At 41.2% G+C, this 23,742-nt stretch overlaps 1 protein-coding gene across 3 annotated transcripts in view; it reads left to right on the top strand.

Moving 5' to 3' along the window:
• PEAK1 (pseudopodium enriched atypical kinase 1) overlaps positions 1-23,383 on the top strand; it is a 194,390-nt gene extending 171,007 nt beyond the window's left edge. For all 3 annotated transcript variants that reach the window (XM_080677223.1, XM_080677225.1, XM_080677224.1), the window contains exon 5: positions 20,852-23,383. In XM_080677223.1, coding sequence (XP_080533349.1) covers positions 20,852-22,015 — 1,164 coding nt within the window. In that variant the 3' untranslated portion in view covers positions 22,016-23,383. The remainder of the gene's footprint in view (positions 1-20,851) is intronic.
• Positions 23,384-23,742: the final 359 nt, after the last annotated feature.

Genomic DNA, 23,742 nt, shown 5'->3' with positions numbered 1-23,742 from the left:
AAAAAAAAACCCACAAAACACTTTTCTTAAAATTCAAACCCTAGGAAGGTTGTCTTACTTGATTTTACAAATAGATTATATATTGAAGTTTATTAGACAGGAATAGGCCAGCAAACTTCAGTTCCTATGATTAAAAGATGATCTTTTTATTAAATACCTAATTAATATAACATACCAAAATCTTATTTTCTAACTTTATTTGTCCTTGGGTGTGGACAGCAAATGACACTAATTGGATTTCTCCCATCAGTCTTCCTGAGAACTTTGGCATAAGCTATTTACCCTCTGTTTAGGGAGACAAAATGCAAATCATTGACTCTTAAGTGTCCTTGGTTTAGGGAAGACAGTTTTCTAGATGGTTGCAAACTGCTGTTTTAATATTTCAGTTTTCCTGCTCTGTCCTGGCTTACTGGCCTGTATCATTTAATCAATTTATTTTTAACATTTCTTTTTTATAAACTTCTTATAATTTCCATGGACATTCTTACAACTTTCAAAAACATTTTTACAATTCCCAGAAATAACCACCTTTAGAAACAACCTTCTTTTTCCTTCAAAATGCATAACCATGCCTCAGTCCTTCCATTAAGCATCTCCATTCCAATATTCTTTCTTTCTGTCACAACATCAGCAATTTTTACAGGCCTTTTTTTTTTTAATGTATTAGAATTCTTCATTCTTAGAAATATTAATTTTTCAATAATTTACCAAAAAGTAAACAGCCAGCGTTTCTTAGGTTAACATTTATAAACGTACTTTAAATGTACTTTTACTTTCAAGAAAATATACCTTCAACAAAGTACAAGAGACCTGTAATAAAAACTAAGAGCAGGCAAATTAAAACTTGTCTAGCAGTTAATGTTTCATTTAAAAAAAAAAAAAAAATTCGATGTTTACCATTTAACCCAGCAATGCTCCAAACCCTTTAAGTTAATTAAGAAAATTATTATAGGAGCAGGCTTGGATTTAAGCTACTACATTCTTCCTTAGAGATAACATCTAAAGTTATTACTAAGGCGGCTTCTGTTTCTGGCCCCCTGGGCCAGCCCTTCCCTAGGCCACTTTCTTGAGATGTCAGGCCAACTATTGGTGACAAAATGTAATTTATACTATTTCTTGGCCCAACAGGTCCTCAGGGTCTGGCCCAGAGTACTTTCTCATTTGATCTTTTAGTCTTGGTAAATTCGGAAGACCCTTCTTTGCCTTGTTGAATATTAAAGGATTTATTCAGGTTCTGAGACCGGGGAACTGCTTCCTCAATTCCTTTAATGATTAGCTCCCTAAGGTCTCTCATGTGCCCTCAAAGGGCCATGTTGTTATGGTCCCACTGGGGCTCCTGGTTTGGAAATTTTACCTCCGCTGGAAGTGCCCCAGGGCCAGTTGGGTGCTCTCACTCCCAGACCACCATAGCTGACCTTCGAATCATTGCTCTCTCTTCTTCCGAGAATAGGATTCCTAAAATAGATATTAATTCGGTCCACATATATACTTGTGGGCCTAGAAATTGATCTAATTGGCCAGCTACACTATGTGGGTCTTCCAGTAGAGGCTTTAACTCTTGTGTTTTTTTTACTGCTCTAACTTCTTTCGCAGCCTAGAAAAGCTGGTTTCTGGTGGCGTGGTGGCCAAAGGGCCTGTTGCAGCCTGCGGGGGAGGCTGGGACTGTAAATCGGCCATCTTGGATGTTTCCTCAGATTGTCTTCCAGTGGCATAGGGAGGGGCGAGGCAATTCAAGGGATCCCATTTTTCTGCCCTTGTTCTCTTTTAGATTTTTTACTGAAAAGTTTTATATCTTAACAACTTAGAGATTTTTAAAGCCATTTATTACCTAAAGCATTTTCTTGACTAATTTTGTAACAGGGATTTGAACTATGCTATTAACTATGATTGCCCTTTCTGTTCAAAGAAAGGACATGGTAATCTGGCTGGGAGTCCTATGCCTCCAGGACCACCCTTGGAATGTGGTCCATCCTCATTCAAGAACCGCCCATTCTCCTGCTGCATACCCCCAAGGTCAGCCTTAGTTCCGCCTCGGCTGGCCTGCGCAGGTTTGTGACGGCACAAGCAGGTGCGGGCCACCCGCTTCCCATCCTGGTCCCGTTCTGGCCCCGTTCCGGTCCCATCCCAGTTAATACCAATGCTAACAACTGGATGTTTAGTGGACATGATGCTGGGCAGGGTTTTGCAAATTTCTCCTCCCCAGTTCGGTAAGCACCCAAGTTCCGCCTTCCATTCTGAAGCTTGGAAACCTCTGGCCTTTTTTTATTTTTTCTTTCCCCTTCCACTTTGCCTCAGGTGGGGAAGATAATGTTTTGTTAACCACAAGCAGTCTTGAAACTGGCTGGCCTTTGTTTTAAACTCCCCGGGATTGCAACCTCTGCAAATTTTACACTTTTAAATTAATCTTAGAATCTTAAAATTTTAACCCGGCACAGAAAATTATAAATCAGGAAGAGCAAATTAAAGTCCCTACTTTACAGACATAAAGACAGAAATAAACAAATTAAACAAAAAGAAACAGACATAACATCAACACACACTCTCATACAGGCGCGCACAACACTAAAAGTTTACACCAAGAGCAATGTCTCTGACCCTGGATCGGGAACTTACTTCCCCAGAACCTCAGCATTCTCCCAATGGACTATTTCAGGGGAATGTGTTCCCTAAGCCTAGAATTTCTGTTTCCCATCCTCAACAGGTCCCTTGTGACTATGTACTCAACACGCCCCCCCCCCCCCATGTTGGAGGTTTCTCGTACTCCCTGAGATCTGCTTCATCCCTCTCTGGCCGCTTCTCTCACAGGAGAATGGAACCACAGATCAGAACTCCACACTCACTTTATGTCCAAGACACATCCCAGTCACATATGCCTGACCTCTGAGGACAACCAATCACCAAAGTAATACTCAGTCCATTTCCTACCTTGGCTCATGCATGAGGTTACCTGATTGCCGCGGGTCTTGCTTGGGCCCTTCCTGTGTTGCTGGATGACTCTCGATCCCAAGCTCGTAGTCGGCCCGGGGTAATTGCTGTCCCTCCTCATCAAGGCCGCGACAACTTGGCAGTGGGGTGCACTACCTCAGGAGAAGGGTCCATTTTCCCTGTGGTGACAGATGGTATCCCGAATGAGCCTCCAAATTATAGGAAAGCCAACTACCTGTGGCCCCTACCCCTGGCCGGCCCCGCTCAAAGCCCCTACCCCCCACCAGCCTGGCCAGATGGGCCCCCATCGGAGCGCCAGCTAGACCCCACCCATGCACAAATTCATGCATCAGGCCTGTAGTTTATTATACAACCTCCTGTCTGTAGATCCTAAAATTGCTTTTCTGTTTTCCTTTTTTGTTCGTTTTTAACAATTTGCTTTGTGTCTTTGAGGAAAATAATGGCATGTTTGTTACAGGCTAACTGCAAATTGCCCACATTGTTCAGCTTTGTATTAACTTCCTTTTAACATTTTTTCTTATAAACCTTTCATAATTTCACAAACCATTCCTCAACTTTTAGGAATAATTAGTTTTCAAAATGCATCTCTGCATCATGCATTTTATTATCAAAATCATACAATTTTCAAATGAATAACTCTTAGAAGCCTCAATCCTCAATAACCAAGAAAAGCAAACAACCAGCATTCCTTAGATTGACCCTTATGAACATATTTTAAACATACTTAGTTTCAAAGCACATTCTCAACAAAGCAAAAGACATTATCACAGCTCCAAATTCACTGTACAGAATTTTGGCAACAAAGATAAAGCATGCGATCTGGCAGTCGAAGCTGTAATGAAATAATTTGATCTGCACACGTGGCTACGTTTTTCCCAGAAACGTGTACTTTTAAAGATGGCCAGACTAGAGTTTTTGACCAGGTACTTGCATTTCAAAGGTCCTAGGAGCTGCAGGGGAGCACTGTAGAAAGTGCTAAGGGCCTTAAGCTATAAACCCAAACCCTGCAGTCCTCCTCCATTCTGCCTGGTGATCTAATGTCCTAATGTATGGAAAATGCCTGGATCTACCTCCCCATCCTACTTTAAATGCTTGCCAGCACATGGTGTGGTGTGAATACCAGGAGCAACCTGTGCCCCTCAGGCAAGACCATTCCCTCTCTGGCTCCCCTAACATTATATTGAAGACCCAAATCCCCTCTGATCCCCACAAGGCCACTCCAAGGAGCTGGAAGAAATCAGGTCTGTGGGGATCAGGTCCAAGGAGGCTTTGAGGGGATGAGAGAATCCTCTGCTTACGCATGGCTGGGTCCATCTGTGGTAGGGACACCAAGAACGGCAGATCAGCCAGCCTGAGGCAGGATCCGACGAACTTAGTGTCTATCTACCCCCAACCTCAGGCAGGAGGAGGAAAAGGCAGGAAAGTTTGAGCAGATCTCAGGTAATAGAAATCCTAACAAGGGAATAGGCTGGGATTGGGCTGTTTGTAGTGGGTCAAAGTGTGCTGCTTGTGGAGGGAACTCCCAGAGGTGGTGTAACCTCTTGTCATTTCCCTCCTCGTACATGCCTCAGTTTCTCTCCCCGTTTGTCTAAAACAGCCAAGAGGATCCAGAGCACTGAGTGACCAGCTCTTATGTGCACTCCCTGGATGGGTCAGAGTTTAATTACAGTTGTGTTCTGGAGTCCCTATGAGGCCCTTGCACGTCTTAGGGTTCAACCCAAGACACTTCTGTGAGCTTCTTACTCACTTAAGAACATTTGAGATTCTCAAACCAGAGGAAGGAATTTGCCTCTTTGATCTCCAAAGCCTGGGTAGGAACCCTAGCATTTAGTCTTGCAACTGGCTTGCCTACTGCTTTCTAACTCAGCCTGACAACTGGTTCTGACCCATGCCCGCTTTTAAATGGCCCAAAGTTTGGAGACTGCATTTGGAAAGTGAAAGAGAAAAATGCCTGCTAGAGACAGCAGCCTGATTAAGTGGCTGACAGGCACCCAGCAATGCCTCCCAAAATTACAAAGGAAACATCAAAAGAAGGGATAGGGTCTGTGGGCTTACCATTTGAGGTGGGGAGCTTGGATCTCCGTCAGAACCCCAACACTTTGCTTAGAAAACTTTCAGCTAAATATCCAATAATTTCACCACTCACAAAGTTCTAACTTCCACAGCTGATAACCAAAATGGTGAGCCTAGGAATTTTCCCCCGGGGTGGTGACTAAGGATGCTGAAGAATGAGCTCTTCGGACCAGAAGATTTAAGCAAAAGTGTAGAAAATTTATTACAAGCAGATTCAGACTCCCTTCACGGGGCCCAATAATGGGCTGGCCCCCTCAAGCCTTGAGGTCCAGGGGTATATATTTGGTATAAGCCTGCTCTATGTCTACCTGTGTCGTCACCTGATTGATTCCCTCAATTGTTCTTGCCCAGCAACAGACCTGAACTTTCTCTGTTTCTATGCATTCACATACCTTGTTGCTGCAAGCCATCCCTTCGCTTCCCATGCCTCCTGCTTTGAGTTCAGAAATATTTTATTATTTCTGCTTGGTTGGTTACTGTGATTAGGCTGCTCAAACTGCTGTGTCTGCCCCTAACTATGTTCTACCTGCTTTTGTTTTCCACTGAACCCCTGCCCTATCTGCCTGCGTTTCAAGTTAATCCTCTCATTTCCTTTTACCCAAAAATAATTAGCTGGCTTATGTATGTGTGGATAAGGGTGAGGGGGATTGAGCAGATTTTCCCAGATGACCTGCTGCTCTCTCATACCGCTGGCATTATGGGAATAAAGGCTCATATATGATTCAGCCCTCTTTCTGCTTAATTGTCTCAAGCAGTGACATGCAGCCCCCGGACCCATTGGTTGTCTGGTTTCATCTCCAAATAGCACTTCAGCATATGAATTTTGGGAGTTCACAATTCAGTTCATAGCATTCTATTCCTGCTCCCCTCCCCACCAAATTCATGTCCTTATTACATGAAAAAAATACAAAGTCCAGCGTATCATATAAATGTCATTTAAGTCATATATGAGTGAAACTTGAGGTCTGATTCATCCTGAAGCAAATTTTCTCTTGCTGTGAACCTGTGAGACTAGACAAGCTATGTGCTTCTAAAATACAGTGGTAGATAGGCATGAGATAGGCGGTCTCTTTCTAAAAGGGAGAAATTGCTAGGAAGAAAGGGGTGATGCTTCCAAAATCTAGCAAGGCAGATTCCATCAGATCTTAAGGCTTAAGAATAATCTTCTTTGCCCTGACCAGTGTAGCTTAATTGGTTGCAGGTTCGATTCCCAGTCAGGGTGCATGCTTAGGTTGCAGGCTTGATCCTGGTAGGGGGTGTGCAGGAGGCAGCGGATCATGTTCTGCTCACATATCAATGTTTCTCCCTCTCTCTTCCTCTCCCTTCTCTCTCCCTCAAAAAAAAAAATATATATATTTTTTAAATCAATAAACTTTTATTTTTAATTTCTAAAAAAAAATCCACTTTGAATCAAAACTCTACCCTCTGGATCTATGGGGGTGGCAGCATCACCCCCACAGCTCTGCTGAGTATGCTGTTCTTTGGCTCTTTATAAGGGCCTAAACCACACAGCCCAATGTGGGGGCCCCACCCACATGGCTCTCTCTCAAGGTGGCCTTCTTCCCCTGCCCGCCTGCCAGGCACTGGTTGGGGTTATCCTGGCCTTCCATATCTGGAGAGGCAATTTTATCCTTTGAAACTAAGGAGGAAACAAGTTTGTCCACTGGACCTGTGGTGGAAGTAGCAGCCCTAATGATCTCCTGAACACCTTCAGGGTCATTCTTCCTTTCCTTGAAGAATAAGGCACTTTAACAGCTGAATGGCTCTAGGGACCAGTCCTGTGGAATCCCAGTTCTACAATTTTACTTCATTGCATTCCACATTCTCTGTCCCTTTAGTTCAAAGTGGCAGTGCTCTTGTTGGTGTAATCTCATCTCTATTTGTGACTTCTGCTGAGATGGTTGATTAAGTCCATGAGTCACATCCCATCAAACAGTTGTTCCGCCATAACTTCAGTGTTCTTTAGAACAAGCTTTGTTTTTTGCAATATGGATAGACAGAATTTTCTAAATCTTCAAGTTCTGGTTTCTTTTTGCTTAACAATTCCTTCTTCAATTCTTTTTTCTCTTTCTGCATTTTACTATAAGCAGAAGGAAACAAGCCACTCCTCAACATTTTGCTTAGAAAATTTTCAGCTAAATATCCAATTTCACCACTCAAAAGTTCTATCTTCCACAAAATACTAGAACACAGTTTAGCCAAGTTCTTTGCCATTTTATAAGAAAGATCACCTTTTCTCCAGTTTCTAATAACACGTATCTGAGACCTTTCCAGAATAATCCTTAATGTTTATATTTCTACCGTAAGTCTATCATGCATGTCAGAACTCTTCTAGCTTAGCCCTGCCAGTATGGCTCAGTGGTTGAGAGTGACCTATGAACCAGGAGGTCATGGTTTGATTCCCAGTCAGGGCACATGCCCAGGTTGTGGGCTCAATCCCCGGTAGGGGGGCATGCAGGAGGCAGCTGATCAATGATTCTCTCTCCTTAATGTTTCCATCTCTGCCTATCCATTCCTCTCTGGAATAAGTAAAAATAAATAAATAAATAAATAAATAAATAAATAAATAAATAAATAAATTGTGTGTGTGTGTGTGTGTGTGTATATATATATATATATATATATATATATATATATATAACCTCTCCCAGCTTATTTTCCCTCAGTCCTGCAGACTGGAAAGAGGACACTTCCTGGCTTTGAGACAGCTGTGTCTTCATGTGGTGCACTGAGGGTTGGGGTCAGGGAGAGATTATATCACATTAGGGGTTAGGGCTTCAACATATGACTGTTGGAAGACACAATTCAGTCCATAACTTTATTTTTCTATCAATATGAATAACTATTATTTTTATTGGTCTTAAACTAAAAGACATCACAACATAGATCAAGAAAATCAAATTTGGAGTCAGCTAACATAGGTCCAAATTCTGAACCTATTTCTGTGTATTCCCAAGCAAATCATGTAATCTCTCTTGGTTTTCATGTGAATTATGCTAACTGTTCTACCTACCTTATAAGATTATTATAATGCATATGTGTTTATGGAGTGAAACTGCTTTTGTAAATTATAAAATGCATATAAATAAAATAATGCATTATTGTTTTTAACAGTAATGGAAAGTTACTGCTCAATATTCTTTAGATCACTCACTATTATTCTTCTTTAATATTAGGCACTAGCCTGAGCATATTTAGATAGGTTCTGCACTTAGACAGATGTAAACATCTTTCCTTAAAATTATGAGAGAAAGCTACTAAATGCTAATATTCTCAAGAATGTTAGCATTGCCAAAAATTGGATACAAACTAAGTACCTAATATTAAGGAAAAAAAATTAATAGATTATGGGATGTTTGTAACCATTAAAAATAGTAATTGTGGCCCAGCCAGTGTGGCTCAGTGGTTGATTGTCAACCTATGAATCAGGAAGTCACGGTTCAATTCCTGGTCGAGGCACATGCCCGGGTTGCAGGCTCAATCCCTAGTTAGGGGCCGGGCAGGAGGCAGCCAATCAATGATCCTTTCTTATCATTGATGTTTCTATATCTCCCCTTCCCTGTCTGAAATCAGTAAAAATATATTTTAAAAAATAGTAATTATGAAGGCTATATGAATCATATCTTTTTGTAAAATGTCACATGTAAATAGCAGAATACCAAATAGTATGATCGTAACTTTAAAAAAAATTGACTTAAAAAACGGTAATATGCAAATAATTCCTGTTAGAACTGTGATAAGTATAGGCAATTTTTTAAGTGTGCCACAAAAAGAAAAGGAAATTATGCCATAATATCTTTTTAATGCAAAAACTAAGGAATTAAGAGATTTTGAATCATTTGACTCTGAGCTCTTTGAAGACAGGTATCATTAGTTATTCCTCTCTGGCTGTCCCATCCTCTATCACAAATTATAAATAGCTTCTGTTTCATGCTACCCAGCTTTGTATACTCGTCCTCTGTCTGGACTGCTCTTATGGCAAGAGCATTGTCATCTGCAGGTGACCTATTTCAGAGTCATCTGAATAATCCTCATTAAAAATGTAGTTTCCTCAGCTACCCCCATACCTACAGAATCAGAATCTCTGAAAGTGAGGCCTAGGAAACTGCATTATTATTAACAAGCATCCCCAGGTGCTTCCTACACATAAAATTTGAGGACTATTGATATACATATTTGGACTTTTAAGTCAGACAGACCTGGGTTTAAATTTTTGCTTTTGCAACTTATTAGCTTTGTTACATCGACCCAGTTACTTGCCTTTTCTAAGCCCCGTGTCTTTATCTGTAAAACTGAGAAAATACTTCAATCTTTCGAAAGCCATTGTGAAATATCACAGGAGTCAATATGTACATAGTGATGTATATAGTGCTCAGACCATCATTTGGCACAAAGTAAGCATTCAGTAAGTGGTAGCTATTTATTTCTTCACTTTCTTCTTATGTACCTAGAAAGCTCTTAAGTTTTATTTTATTTTATTTTTCTGTGTTAATCCTCACCCGAGGATATTTTTCCATTGATTTTTAGAGAGAGGGGAAGGGAGGCGGAGAGACGTACAGAGAGAGAAACATCTATGTGAGAGAGATAACTGTTCAGTGGGTGGAATTTTCTATGTCAGAAGGTGTGGGGGGTTCTTTTTCCTTCTCTCCAGGCTTGCCCTATGGGTGGCAAGATGGTGTTGGTCATTACCCCCACCCTAGGAAGGTTCTATAGTGATCAAACCTTGATCAACTCTGCATGCTGGTCAGTAGTTTAGTAGGCTGTTAGAAGGAAGCCCAAATTAGTTACTTCTACATTTTGCAGTTGGGAGTGGAGGGACCTATGTTAGCTGACTCCAAATTTGATTTTCTTGATCTATGTTGTGATGTCTTTTAGTTTAAGACCAATAAAAATAATAGTTATTCATATTGATAGAAAAATAAAGTTATGGACTGAATTGTGTCTTCCAACAGTCATATGTTGAAGCCCTAACCCCTAATGTGATATAATCTCTCCCTGACCCCAACCCTCAGTGCACCACATGAAGACACAGCTGTCTCAAAGCCAGGAAGTGTCCTCTTTCCAGTCTGCAGGACTGAGGGAAAATAAGCTGGGAGAGGTTTAAATATATATATATATATATATATATATATATATATATATATATATATATATAATTTATTTATTTATTTATTTTTATTTATTTATTTTACTTATTCCAGAGAGGAATGGATAGGCAGAGATGGAAACATTAAGGAGAGAGAATCATTGATCAGCTGCCTCCTGCATGCCCCCCTACCGGGGACTGAGCCCACAACCTGGGCATGTGCCCTGACTGGGAATCAAACCATGACCTCCTGGTTCATAGGTCACTCTCAACCACTGAGCCATACTGACAGGGCTAAGCTAGAAGAGTTCTGACATGCATGATAGACTTACGGTAGAAATATAAACATTAAGGATTATTCTGGAAAGGTCTCAGAAAAAAGCCAAGCCGAGAGAAGCACTGTAACCAGATAAAAATGTAGGTTTAGTATTCAGAAGAGAGGTCATGGCTGTAAATATGGTTACCCTTTCCTCTCATAGACTTGATTTAGTTCAAAATGTGGAAATGTATGAGATTGTAGTTGTACAGCCTACAAATTGGGAAAGGAAAGGCCCACACATCTAGGGAATCCAAATTAGGAGAATTTGGAAGGAAGTACCGAAAAGGGAGGACCCATAGATCAGAGAGTCCAAGGTTGCAGAAGGGATGAGCAGAAAAGGAGAAGGTAGGAGTTCTCAGTTTCTGTTAAACCTTAAGAAAATACAATCTTGGTAATACAGGGAGTTAGAGGGAGTAAGGAATGGGGAGGGTGTGCAGGCAATAAGTCCAGCCTACTCTTTAACTATTTTGGCCAAATCAATGCGCAGACAGTCTTTAGTCTTCAACTCCTATTTCTGTCTCCTTCATGTCTCCTTTTATCCCCTCATTACTACCTATCTATATAGCACCATTTGTCTCTGTGGGCTGTATAGTGGCTGGCTTCTAGCCCTTCCCTGCTTTAAGTAAAATCTAGCTTGCTTTTTGTCCCTTTCAAAGAATCTGGGTAGCTACTGACCATACCCATAACCCTCAAAGAGACTCAAGTAACTTTAGAGGGGTGGACCTTCATCGTTCTACACAGGAGGAAACTGAGGCCAGCGAGGAACAATTACTTTTGCATAGGGAAATCAGCTTCATAGCAGGCTACCTCCTGAGTCCTACTTGGAACCTGTCATACTTTATCAGTAGACTGATCCTGTTGTGCTTCAGTGTTGTCCCTGAATGGATAAATGACATCCTTTTGCCTAGACCAGGTATGGGGAATCTTTTTTCGGCCAAGGGCCATTTGGATATTTGGAGTCTCAACTGGGGATTAGTTTAGAAAAGAGAGGTTTGGGGTACTCATGAAAACCTGGGATCAAAATGAATTGTCTAGTGAAAAAAGGGAGTCCTGCCCCAGCCCTTCACCACCCTATTGTCTGTGTCCATGGATAATGCATATATGCATATAAGAACTTTGTTTAATCTCTTCCCCACCCATCTTCCCTGTGAGAATTGTCAGTCTGTTCCATTTCCATGCCTCTGATGCTATTTTATTCACCAGTTTATTCTGTTCATTAGATTTCTTATTCATTTATTTTGATTTTTAGGTTCAATGTTGATAGATATGTATTTATTACCATTTTATTGTTCATATATTTTTTGAACTGAACAAAAAACAATCTTTATAATTGACACCTCAATACAATATGGGTTTTAAAATGAAATCATGTGTATATAGTTACATTCATAAAGATAAATATACAAAAACTATACAACAATAACAGCAAATACAAATACAAATATATTCTTCTGAATTCCGTTTCATCAAGCATCAAAAACCACCAATCTTTTAGTCCTTTTCTTGTACATTATTCTGTATCCACATTCTCTGCATCAGATTGGATCCCTGGATTTCATTTCATTTTCTGTGTGACATTCTCCACAGATATATATCATTGGCTGCTACTTTGGGGGTTGGACGTCCTTCTGGGTGTCCATTGTTAATCCTTAACACCAACACACTCTTCTCGCTGTGATTCCAAACAGCTTGTTAATATTTTTTATCTTTTTCTTCTTCTTCCTCTTCTTAAAGAATACCCTTCAACATTTCATGTAAGACTGGTTTGGTGGTGATGAACTCCTTTAGCTTTTTCTTGTCTGTGAAGCTCTTTATCTGTCCTTCAATTCTAAGTGATAGCTTTGCTGATTAAGTAATCTTGGTTGTAGGTCCTTCCTATTCATCATTTTGGATATTTCTTGCCACTCCCTTCTGGCCTGCATAGTTTCTGTTAAGAAATCAACTGACAGCCAAAACCGGTTTGGCTCGGTGGATAGAGCGTCAGCCTGCGGACTGAAAGGTTCCAGGTTCGATTCCGGTCAAGGGCATGTAACTTGGTTGCGGGCACATCCCCAGTGGGAGGTGTGCAGGAGGCAGCTGATCGATGTTTCTCTCTCATCGATGTTTCTAGCTCTCTATCCCTCTTCCTTCCTCTCTGTAAAAAATCAATAAAATATATTAAAAAAAAAAAAAGAAATCAACTGACAGTCAGATGGGCACTCCCTTGTAGGCAACTAACTGCTTTTCTCTTGCTGCTTTTAAGATTCTCTCTTTGTCTTTAGCCCTTGGCATTTTAATTATAATGTCTTGGTATGGTCCTCTTTGAGTTCCTCTTGTTTGGGGTTCTCTGTGCTTCCTGGACTTGTAAGTCTATTTCTTTCACCAGGCATGGGAAATTTTCTATCATTATTTCTTCAAATGGGTTTTCAATATCTTGCTCTCTCTCTTCTCCTTCTGGCACCCCCATAATGTGGATGTTGGTACACCTGAAGTTGTCCCAGAGCCTCCTTATTATACTATCTTCATATTTTGGGATTCTTTTTTCTTTTTGCTCTTCTGATTGGGTGTTTTTTGCTTCCTCATATTTCAAATCATTGATTTGATTATCCAAATCCTCTACTGTTGGATCTCTGTATATTATTCTTTATTTCAATAGGTGTATGCTTAAGTTCTAACTGATCCTTTTTCATGTCTTTAACATTCTCATTAAGATCCTTAAAAGTCTCATGAAGTTTCTTGAGTAATCTTATAAATGTGGTTTTGAACTTCATGTCCAGTAGTTTGCTTTCTTCCATTTCTTTCATTTGTGACATATTTCTTTGTCTCCGCATTTGGCTGCTTCCCTGTGTTTGTTTCTATGTATTGGGTAGAGCTGCTATGTTGCCTTGAGTTGGTAGAGTGGCCTTGTGTATTAGATGTTCTATAGGCACAATGGCTTAGCCTCCCCAGTCCCCAGAGCTGTGCACTCTAGGTGCACCCCTTTGTGGGCTGTGTGTACAGTCTTGTTGTAGTTGAGCCTTGATTGCTCTTGGTGTCACTGGGAGGAATTAACCTCCAGGCCAGTTGGCTGTGAGGACCAGCTGTGACCACAGTGGGAGAGCTTCTGTGCAGGAGACACCCCTATGGAGCAGGACTTGCTTCAGTGGATCTTTGGTGCTCACTGAGTCTGCCCTTTGAGTGTGTTGCTTATGGATGTGTAGAGTTGTAATCTGGTATGGTCTGACGCTGTCCACTGGGTTTACTGTCGCTTGGGTCTCCAGAGAAGTGCAAAGTCAGCCACTGCCTGGGGCCATCCAGCAGGAGCTACAGAGAGATCTGCAGATTCCTTCTATTTGTACCAGTGAAGCAAGGCAAGCTGATGCTAGTGCCAGGTCTTGTGCCTTTTATTGATAGGTTTGGCCCACCCTGACCCAGCTGCAGCTTCCTTGAGAGATTTTAGCAAAATCTGAAGCCTGAGCAAGGACAGGCCATTCATAGGCAAAAGCCTCTACACACAGGTTGGGTGGGGCTGTAAATTGGATGGGGCAGGGCCTCAGGGAATCACCGGTGGAGCAAACAGAAGTCGCTGCCAGTTAGTCCTGTGACCAAGGAGGTTCCAACACAGGAACAGTGATCCCTGTGAGTACCTCTCTGAGAGAAAGCCACCCCTGAGTTCCTGCTCTGATGCCAGACAATTCAGTTCCTCCTCATATGTGTCTTGGTCCCCCAGAGCCTTGCCCTGGTGCTGGAATTCAGAGGAAGCAGGACCTTGTAAGTTCAGTTCATGTGCCAGCCCTTTAATAGGAACAGCTGGGTCACCAGTAGCCTCCGTGTCACTGAACCCCAATCCCTGCTGGTTTTTACAGCCTATAGTTATGGGGACTTCCGTTCTCAGCTCTGGGAGCCTGGGCTGGGGATCTGGTGTGGGGCTGGGACCCCTTGCTCCTCATGAGGGGCCTCCACTGAGACGATCTCCCTCCCAATTAAAAAAGCTGCAAACCAGGTGCTGGTCCAGCCTGTTTGGCACCTCTGCTCCTCCCACCAGTCTCAGTGTGCTTTTTTCTTTACTTCTCTCGTTATAGGACTTCCATTCAGCCAGCTTTCAGGCAGTTCTGAATGATGGTGGTTCTGTTGTTTAGTTGTAATTTTGATGTGGCTGTGGGAGGATCTAAGTACAGGCATTTACTTACGCTGCCATCTTGGTTCTCTCTAAGAGCCATTATTTTTAATAGTGAGGCGAGAGGATATAGCTGGGAATTATAAATTTTATTCAAATTAATTTAATTCCTACTCTGGGACCTGAGCTGGGTATTGTATTGCTCTGTGCCTCAGTTTCTTTAGTGTGAACATCCTGGGTGTCATTCTGTCAGTCTGGAGAATTGGCTCAGGAACACACAGGATTTTCTTTTAAGCTGAAAATGAGATTTCCTGCTGATAAAGTGGAAGTAGGCTGAAGACATACTAGGCCAGCTGGGCCAATAATGGAAAAATAAAAGCCAATGTAAAATGTTATCAACGAATCCTGTATTTTGTAATTATCACTTTCTTTTGGGGGCAAAGAGAAAATTGAATAGATTGATGAAGATTAATGTTGTTTTATGTAGTTTTATGCAGCAAAATGACTTGATTGGCCTCGACTCAGTGGACAGATCACATTTTTCAGTTTTTACTCATTTTTGTAGTCAGGTTATGAGTATTTATTACTCAGATTTTTCTGCAATTGCTTCCTCCCCATCGCCCTGCCAACTTACATCTGTTTAATAAAAGCTGTTCTTATATTCCAGCTGCGCTGAGTAAATAAGCCCTATGGTTACTCCAGATTACATGGAGCCTTTCTCAGTAATTTGTATAGACGTATTCAGCATGTACTGTGTACCTTGCTCTGTGCTAGGCCCTAAATATACAAAAATCTGCTTTTAAGGCAGACAAAAAAAATGTGATAAGTAATAATAGAGACATGCATAAGATATAAAAGAAACACAGAAAGGAAGTTTAGGATATTTAGCACTTTCTCTCTTTGACAAAAGTGACACATGAGAAGGGCTTTGAAAGAATAGTAGGAATCTCTTAGGCAGATGAACTATGAAGAGGGGCCCCAAACAGAGAAAACATTTGGAGTGGGTAGGAGGGGGCTGGCTGTAGAGAAATAAGACTGGAAAGAGAGGCCAGGCCAGGACCTTATGCTGTCAAGATAATGGGGAGTGGCTAAGAAGTTTAAATAGGCAATATCCTTTTTTTTTTTAAGGTAGCTCTGGTGGTCATGTGGAAGGTTTTTGAGGGGAATCACATGAGAGGCAGGGAGACCAATTGCAAATATTCTATAGGGTTCTAGGAAAGTGCTCATAGTAGCAACAGAGATGGAAGAAAGAATAATTTAAAAGTTATTTGGGAAGAAAATCAATAGAAATTGGTATTTATTTGGATGTAGGTAATACAGATGATGGAGAAATAGATGTTGGGACAGATAATAGCTTCATTCACCAAGAGAGCAGGTACTGAAAGAACAGGGGTTTGGTGGGAAGAAGAGTTCAGGTTTGGTTATGTTGAATCTAAGGCATCTATGGGATAGGACATATATGGGGAGAAATCAAGTAGGCCATTGTACATATGAATTTAAATCCCAGACACAAGTTTGGGTTACAAATGTAGATGTGGAAATCAGCAGTATATCAAGCAAGCTATGATCTTGTCGAAGAGAGTCAACGAGAAAAGAGGTCAGAGAGCACACCCCCTTCAAGCACCAGTATTTCAAGGAGCCTTTAGGAGACAGAGTCACATAAGGAAGAATGGATAATACCACTCCATTCAGCGACTAGTTTATTCCATAGGCATGCATCCTGTTTTGCCAAATATCTACCTTTTCGCCCCACCTTCCTACTTTTTTGCCTTAAACTGGTTATCTGTTCCACTCCTCAGTATTGAAAGAGTAGTAAATTGTACCTCTTATTTTCCGGTCCTAGGCTGAGCACTCTGAAAGGGTCAGTGGTATTGGATATATACTGTAATGTTGTCTTCTCCTTTCAGCTTCTTTAATGGGGCCTTATAATCAAAGCTGTGTAAGTTAACCAAATTGAGATTATTATTACAAACATAAAAGTTTTCTAATGGCAAATTAGCCTGAAAGGTATGTAGATCAGTTGCCATGAACAACACAGAAAATGAGCCCCTGTCCTGAAGTGAACGTATGAAATTAAACTTTTTGGGTTATGTGTGAGGAATCATTGTTAAGCTCTGTTTTCCCACTAAGATTGGGCCTGTGTAAGTGTTATGTGCTTCGACCTGCATCTGAGAAGGTCTCAGTGAAGGGCAATTTGGCTCTGATTCTAGAAGCATGGTTTGTTTTTGTTTTTCCCATTTCCCAACAGATGACTTATCAGTGGTTGAGGAATCCCCACCCCACTGTATTTGGCCTACAGATTGGAAGTTCTGAGGCACCATCAGATACTTGTTTGAATGATCAGTTGATATTAATCAGTATTTCTCCTTCCCCTTCTCTGTCCTCACTCATCTTCATTAACTCACACAAGCACTCACTTTCCCCTCAAGCCTCTGTTTTTGTGACAATGTGTTATTCACTTTGGTAGGTGTATAATGACCAGCTAGCTGGCGTGCCCTGTGAGCAGGCAAGTGGGCAAGGATCATGTGTCTAGGATGGGCACCTCTTCCCTCTGTGCTCTTCACACCAAATGTTCCTTTTGCATGAATTTGGCATTGCCACCTTCTTAGAACCCAAAACTATTCCAGAAAGAGGACCTATGACATATTTTACAAGATTCAACTTTCAACAGCCTGGTTTTGTTCTCCTGCTGCCAGTTTACATGTAAATCACTCCTGGTCTCGATATTACATTTCCTTCTAGTATTGCTGTGGCTCAGACTGTAGTAGGGTCCCCCCACCCCTTTAGAAAATGTAGACAGTATAGAACCTGACAAAATTGATAGCCTTTTAAATAAGTTTTCTCATACATAGTCAAAACAAAAGTAAGATGATTTTTATCCCTTTTAAAAAGGGGAATCCTAAATGAAGATATGAGACCATTCCAGTTCCAGTTTTGTTCCTATTTCAAAATTTGGGGGGGCCTAGGAGTTCTGTGGAAATCATTCTTCCTGAGGAGTGGAATCTTTCTTGAGATATCTCCAGTTTAAGGCAGTTACTCTTTGTAATGAAGGACTGTGAATTCCTTTTAAGAAAGATAAATGAAAATTGGAGGCTAAGAAGTTACTAATACCTGGTAGAGAAAATGCTGGGTAAGAGAAGAAAGAAAAAACAGGAGGAGTCCTGTTCATTTGTTCTGGAAAGAGTGGCTTGATTTCTGAAATAACTTTTGGAACTAGAAATTTGAAGTCAGGTTACTTTGAGGGTTTTTTTTTTTAAAAAAAAAACTAAAAGTCAAGTTATTAATATTTGAAAAATGGCTAGCATGTGGTTCATAGAACAGTATAATACTCTTAACAGCATTGCAGAGACTCCATAATAAAGATTTGTGAGATCCACATCATATGACAAATCCTATTATGGAAATCTCTATAAGTCTGTGTTTTGCTTGTAACTGTTTTCATAGTTATGTACCACTTAAAAGCCCTAGTATTTTGCTTCCCTCTTTCATACTCCCAGTATTCTCCCTTTTTCCTTTTCCCTTAAAACTAGAGTGACCTATTATTCTGCAGTCTTTTTACATATTGTAAGATGAAGAGATGAAGAAGTGTCATCTCCTCAGTTTGGCCATTTAGGCAGACCGTTTTCCTTCAGAGCACCCAGAATGGCTGGGCAGTTTATCATTTCTTCTTCATAAATCACTTTGAACCTTTATCTTAAGTTAATCTGTGAAGCTAAACAAAAATTCTTCTTGTAGTATCCATGTTCTTATTTACTCACAAAGCTCTGGGGAATCTTACAAAAAAAAATTTTTTGTGTGTAGATACAATTAGAATATCACATTTAGAATAGTAATCACAATTAAAATATCTTCTTTGTTTCTAATGCCAAACCAGAAGGTAGCAAGTTGTTGTGTATCTGTGTGTATGTGTTTAGTGCAACTTGACATAGTGAAAACTACAGATTGGCCAAATAGTTCATTCGTTCTCTCTCTTCTCTCTTCTTTCTTCTCTCTTCTCTCTAAGCTTTAGGTTGGCCTATCTTGAATCAGAGCATACTGCTGGTCTTAACTTTTTTGTCAGGGCTGGCCCTAGCATGGAGGTGTTGAACTTTAGCTGCCCTTTACCAAACCAATGGTCAGAAAGCCTCACTGCTAGGACAAGTGACTTTCTGGACTCAAAAGAAGTATTCATTTTTCTGCCTTGCGCTCTTTGTTTGCAAGTTGTTAATTGTTTTTGTCATTATCAACGTTACATTTGTGCAACTTTGAGATTTATAGATATAGTCTACATACTTGACTTCATTTTTTCTTGGCCACTGTCCTATGAAGTAGGTTTCAGTGTTCTTAATATTGTCTCCTTTATTTGGGAGACTGGGACCCAGGGAAATTAAGTGAAATGCCCAAAATTACACAGCTAGTGGTGGGGCTAAATCCCAGACCTCCTAAATCCTTGGTGAGTGTCCTTTCTATAATGTGACAGCTAGAGTTTAACTACTCAGTCTCAGGCAGCCAAACTCAGTACTATTTGATTGACTTTTCAAAGACTGAGGAGAGCAGGCAATGTGATATTGAGCAAATTATTACAACTGGAAATGGAGTTAATGGTGCTGTATCCTGGATCCAACTCCACACAACTAAATGATGACTAGTATAGGATTTTTAAATACCTGGTGATACATAAACATGAAATCTTATCAGTAGTACAGTGTAGAAAGAATTTATGTTGTGATCGATGAGCATATAAGAATATATGTTGCCAAAACCGGTTTGGCTCAGTGGATAGAGCGTCAGCCTGCGGACTGAAAGGTCCCAGGTTCGATTCCGGTCAGGGGCACGTAACTTGGTTGCGGGCACATCCCCAATAGGAGGTGTGCAAGAGGCAGCTGATCGATGTTTCTCTCTCATCGATGTTTCTAACTCTCTATCCCTCTTCCTTCCTCTCTGTAAAAAATCAATAAAATATATATTTAAAAAAAAAAAAGAATATATGTTATATTGCATGTGCTGAGACATTGAGAGCTTTCTAAAGATAATATTTTCTGCAAGATATATGTTTGAACTTGAATTCAGCCTGGGGATATCTCTGTTTCAAGACCAGAAGTTTGTTTAAAGAGGAAATGCTTATTATACCCTCAAACTGATAGGCAGATGGTGGAAGACTTGAAGAAGCTCGTTTTCAAAGAGAGAGAGAGAGAAAGAGAGATTTCTGTGGCAAGCTCAAGCCTCTAACTGTAATCAATGTGTATAAATACTGTAAGTTAAAGAGGGATGTTCCTCTCCCCCTGATATTCCTTTGCTTTTGGCCTTTTTAAAAAATATGTGTTTGAATAGAAATCAGAAAATGCTCCTTCTCAGAACTGGGGACCCTCCTAAGAATGTGTACATTTTTCTTTTTAAATAAAAATGACTAGAAAATCTTTTTTAAATTTTGCTTTTTTTCTGAAGTAGTACGATAAACAGGCAGTGTAAACTGCAAAGTGCCTGTTGCTGGGGACTTTGATGTCTGTGAAATATGGCAGTGCTCCTCTTGAGGAGAAAGAGCAGAAAATGTGTTCCTCAGTTAACAGGTTGCAGAGGCGCTGTCCTGACCAGGCTGCAGTAACCTATGAACCTAGTGTTGCAGACTGAGTTTTCCATTGTCAGCTTCTCCATCTCATATCATAAGGATAATCAGTTTAGGGGGGATTTTATTTTTTGCTTTCTTAACCTTTTAAGACTAGAAATACAATAGTTGATTTAGTATGTAGGACTTTAGGCTAATGTTTTTGAACAAAAACTCTTCCTTGATTCATAACCACTTAATAAAGTTCCTTTTGAAAGGACTTATTGCCTGAATATTATGCCTTAAATAAGGTATGTTAAGAGAAAACATGAAACTCAAAATCCTGCCATTGAAATGTTGGTTTTGCTTTGACTAGGTCAGACCAGTGATTCTCTCAAATCTTTATCTCTACCTTGCCAGTGATCGCAAGTGCCTGAGTGGTAACCATCACATGACACTCTCCTGACTAGTGGTAAATGAAAATGGGAGGCTAAGAAGTTACTTTGATACCTGGTAGAGAAAATACTGGGTAAGGGAAGAAGGTGCAAACTGATAGCGCTGAGCTGCCCTTGCACTTTTTTTTTTTAATTCTTAGATACTCAGCCTACTTTGAAGGGATAGTGTGAGGGCTGTAGATAATACACATAAAGTACTAAGCATGTAGACAGTCGTTGTTACTATCATTCAGTACAGGACTACCCTTTCTGAAGACTTCACTATAACACTTTATTCCTAACCAGTCACCTTCCCATTAATCCTCCTTTACACATCGTAAGCCTGGTTATGAAAGTGTGTGTATTTTAAATTGTATTATTTGCTTTCTTCTTTCAGATCTGTAAGAGCAAAGCTAAAGAATCTCAGCAGTATTATCACAGCTTGGCTGTTCGGCAGAGTCTGGCTGTCCATTTTAATATCCAGCAGGACTGTGGTCATTTCCTTGCTGAAGTCCCTAAGCGTCTGCTTCCCTGGGAGGATCCTGATGCCCCTGAAGAGGAAGAGAATGAAATACAGGAGAATGAAGAAGAAATGAAAGGAGAAATTGATGGGACAAGCCCAGAGTCCTGCTTTGAAATAGAGTCATCCCAGAAAGAAAGCCAGGGAGTCATTAGCAAGAAGCAGAGAAGTCACGTTGTAGTCATCACCAGAGAGGTTCCCTATCTCACCGTGGCTGATTTTGTGCAGGACTCTCTAATCCAGCATGGGAAAAGCCCTGATTTGTATGAGAGGCAAGTGTGTTTGCTGCTGTTACAGCTGTGCTCTGGCCTTGAACACCTCAAACCCTACCATGTCACTCACTGCGATCTACGTCTGGAGAACCTGCTGCTTGTCCACTACCAGCTAGGGGGAACCACCCAGGGCCTTGGGCCTAAAGGACTCAATCCCACCTCATCTTGTCTCACAAGGCTTATAGTAAGCAACTTCTCTCAGGCCAAGCAGAAGAGCCACCTGGTGGATCCTGAGATCCTCCGTGACCAGTCCCGCCTTGCCCCAGAGATCATAACAGCCACCCAGTACAAAAAGTGTGACGAGTTCCAGACAGGGATCCTCATCTATGAGATGCTACACCTGCCCAACCCCTTTGATGAGAACCCAGAACTGAAGGAGAAGGAGTACACTCGAGCAGACCTGCCTCAAATCCCACTCCGCTCCCCCTATTCTTGGGGCCTTCAGCAGCTGGCCAGCTGCCTCCTGAACCCCAACCCTTCTGAGCGTATCCTCATTTCAGATGCTAGAGGTATCCTCCAGTGTCTGCTCTGGGGCCCCCGGGAAGATCTCTTCCAGGCTTTCACCACTGCCTCCAGCCCAGTGCAGAGGAAAGCTCTGCTCCAAAACTGGCTGGACATCAAGCGAACATTGCTGATGATCAAGTTTGCTGAGAAGTCCCTGGATAGGGTGGGTGGGATCAGCCTTGAGGACTGGTTATGTGCTCAATATTTGGCTTTTGCCACTCCAGACTCCCTCAGTTGTATTGTGAAAATCCTGCAACACCGTTAATGTATCCTGGTTGCTGCTTTTATTTTATCTTCTTCAAGTCACCCACACACTTTCACATCCTAGTACTCACACAGAATTCAAGGAAAGAAGAGAGACAAACTGTTCATTCCTGTCCACGAACAAATGCATTTACTCAGAAGGTTATCCACAGCTTCAAATCAAGTGATAAGCTGAGTCTGTCTTAACTTCACAGAATTTCAACTGCACAAACATTCAGTTTACTTTCCATTGGAGCACTTTTCACCCTAATTGTCCCACAAATGCAGGTAAAAAATGAAAATGAACATTTTTGAAGGGACAGCTCCTTTGGTATGAACTCAGTGAGTTATGTCCAGTTGCTCCATAATTCTGAATTTTACCTATCTTTTTAACATCAAGTATTTATTCTTTCTAGCAATAGATAGATTTGGCCAATTCTTACCATCATCCACTAAGCTCTCACAAGAGACTTTTTTCCTCCATTACCAGGCAGAACTGCCATCCTTAGTGTCCACCCAATTTTGGTTCCTGGGACTATATTCTTCGTTCCAGTGGATAGTAGAAGGACAAGGAGAGAACCCATCCCTTGGATCATGGACCCATTTTCATTTCTATTATCAATAAGGAGGTGTACTGCATGGAAGGATGGCCCTAACAATTTCCCCTCTGCTGCTACTGCCTGATTCTCCTTCACCTCTACTCCGTCCCCACTTGCTAATGAAGTTCGGGTTTATTGGCCACCTGTGGTTTGTTACAGAGCTGACCCACAGTGGTGTCACCCATTCCTCATCAGAGTGGAGTGCAGTTTGGATCTTGTAAAGAGCTGGCAATACAGAAGGAGATGATTTTTCTGCATGTGCAGTTCTCTAGGGACCGTTGGGGAATAGAGTTTAAAGTGCTGTTCTTTGATTACTGTCAAAGTTGGCAGCCAGGGCTAGTGGTGCCCAGATTATAGCTTTTTCTCTCAAGCATTAATTGGCCAGCTTCCTCCTATCAGTAGCCAGTATTAACTAGTCTACCAAATACTATAGATAACTGCCCTGAATGAAACAGCTGTCAGTCCACCTACAAGATTTCCTTAGAGGGCATGGCACAGATGGCTATTATAATTGCCAGAGGCAGGAGAAGGGAAGAAGGCCACGGATAAGACTGCTGCTGACCACCTCCTCAGGATGCTGACCTTTTCTGGAGAGACTGCCTCCCAGTTGCCCTGGCACATTGCTCCTTATGATTCTGAAATGGCTCTGGAGCACAGCTGACAGGGAATTTTGATTGCTGAGAGGGGTGGCTGAAAGCTGTTTACAGTATGTGAGGTCTGTGCTCCTTTCCTATGGATAAATGTGCAATTTTTCTATGTATTTTTAAGCTGTGTATTACAGTGTTTATGTTGCAACTTTACGTGAAGCAAAATCTATAGAAATCTTTCCCTTCTTCCCTTGGCACATATTTGCGCTAAGAGACACCTTCCATGGGAGGGTGTGAGTGTGTGTATGCTTGTTTTATTCAAAACTATAAGTACTGTTTATTTCAATCTTGCAATTCCAGAAGTCACTCGGACAATGTGAGTGTCCATACACATGTGTGCCTATGTGTGTGCACATGCATGATAGAAATAGAGAGGGGCCAGGCTTCTGAGAGAACAACCTGTGGCAGACTTGATAGACATGTTCTCTGCGCCTAGTCAGTGATGGAGCTTTTGGGACCCTCAACTCCTAGTGTAGGGTTTCTTAAAGTCAGGACTGGCTGTG

The sequence above is a fragment of the Plecotus auritus genome (genome assembly GCF_963455305.1).
Source record: "Plecotus auritus genome assembly, chromosome: 1".
Taxonomy (NCBI): domain Eukaryota; kingdom Metazoa; phylum Chordata; class Mammalia; order Chiroptera; family Vespertilionidae; genus Plecotus; species Plecotus auritus.
The sequence above is the reverse complement of the archived record's forward strand: the minus strand, read 5'-3'. Positions and strand labels throughout refer to the sequence as shown.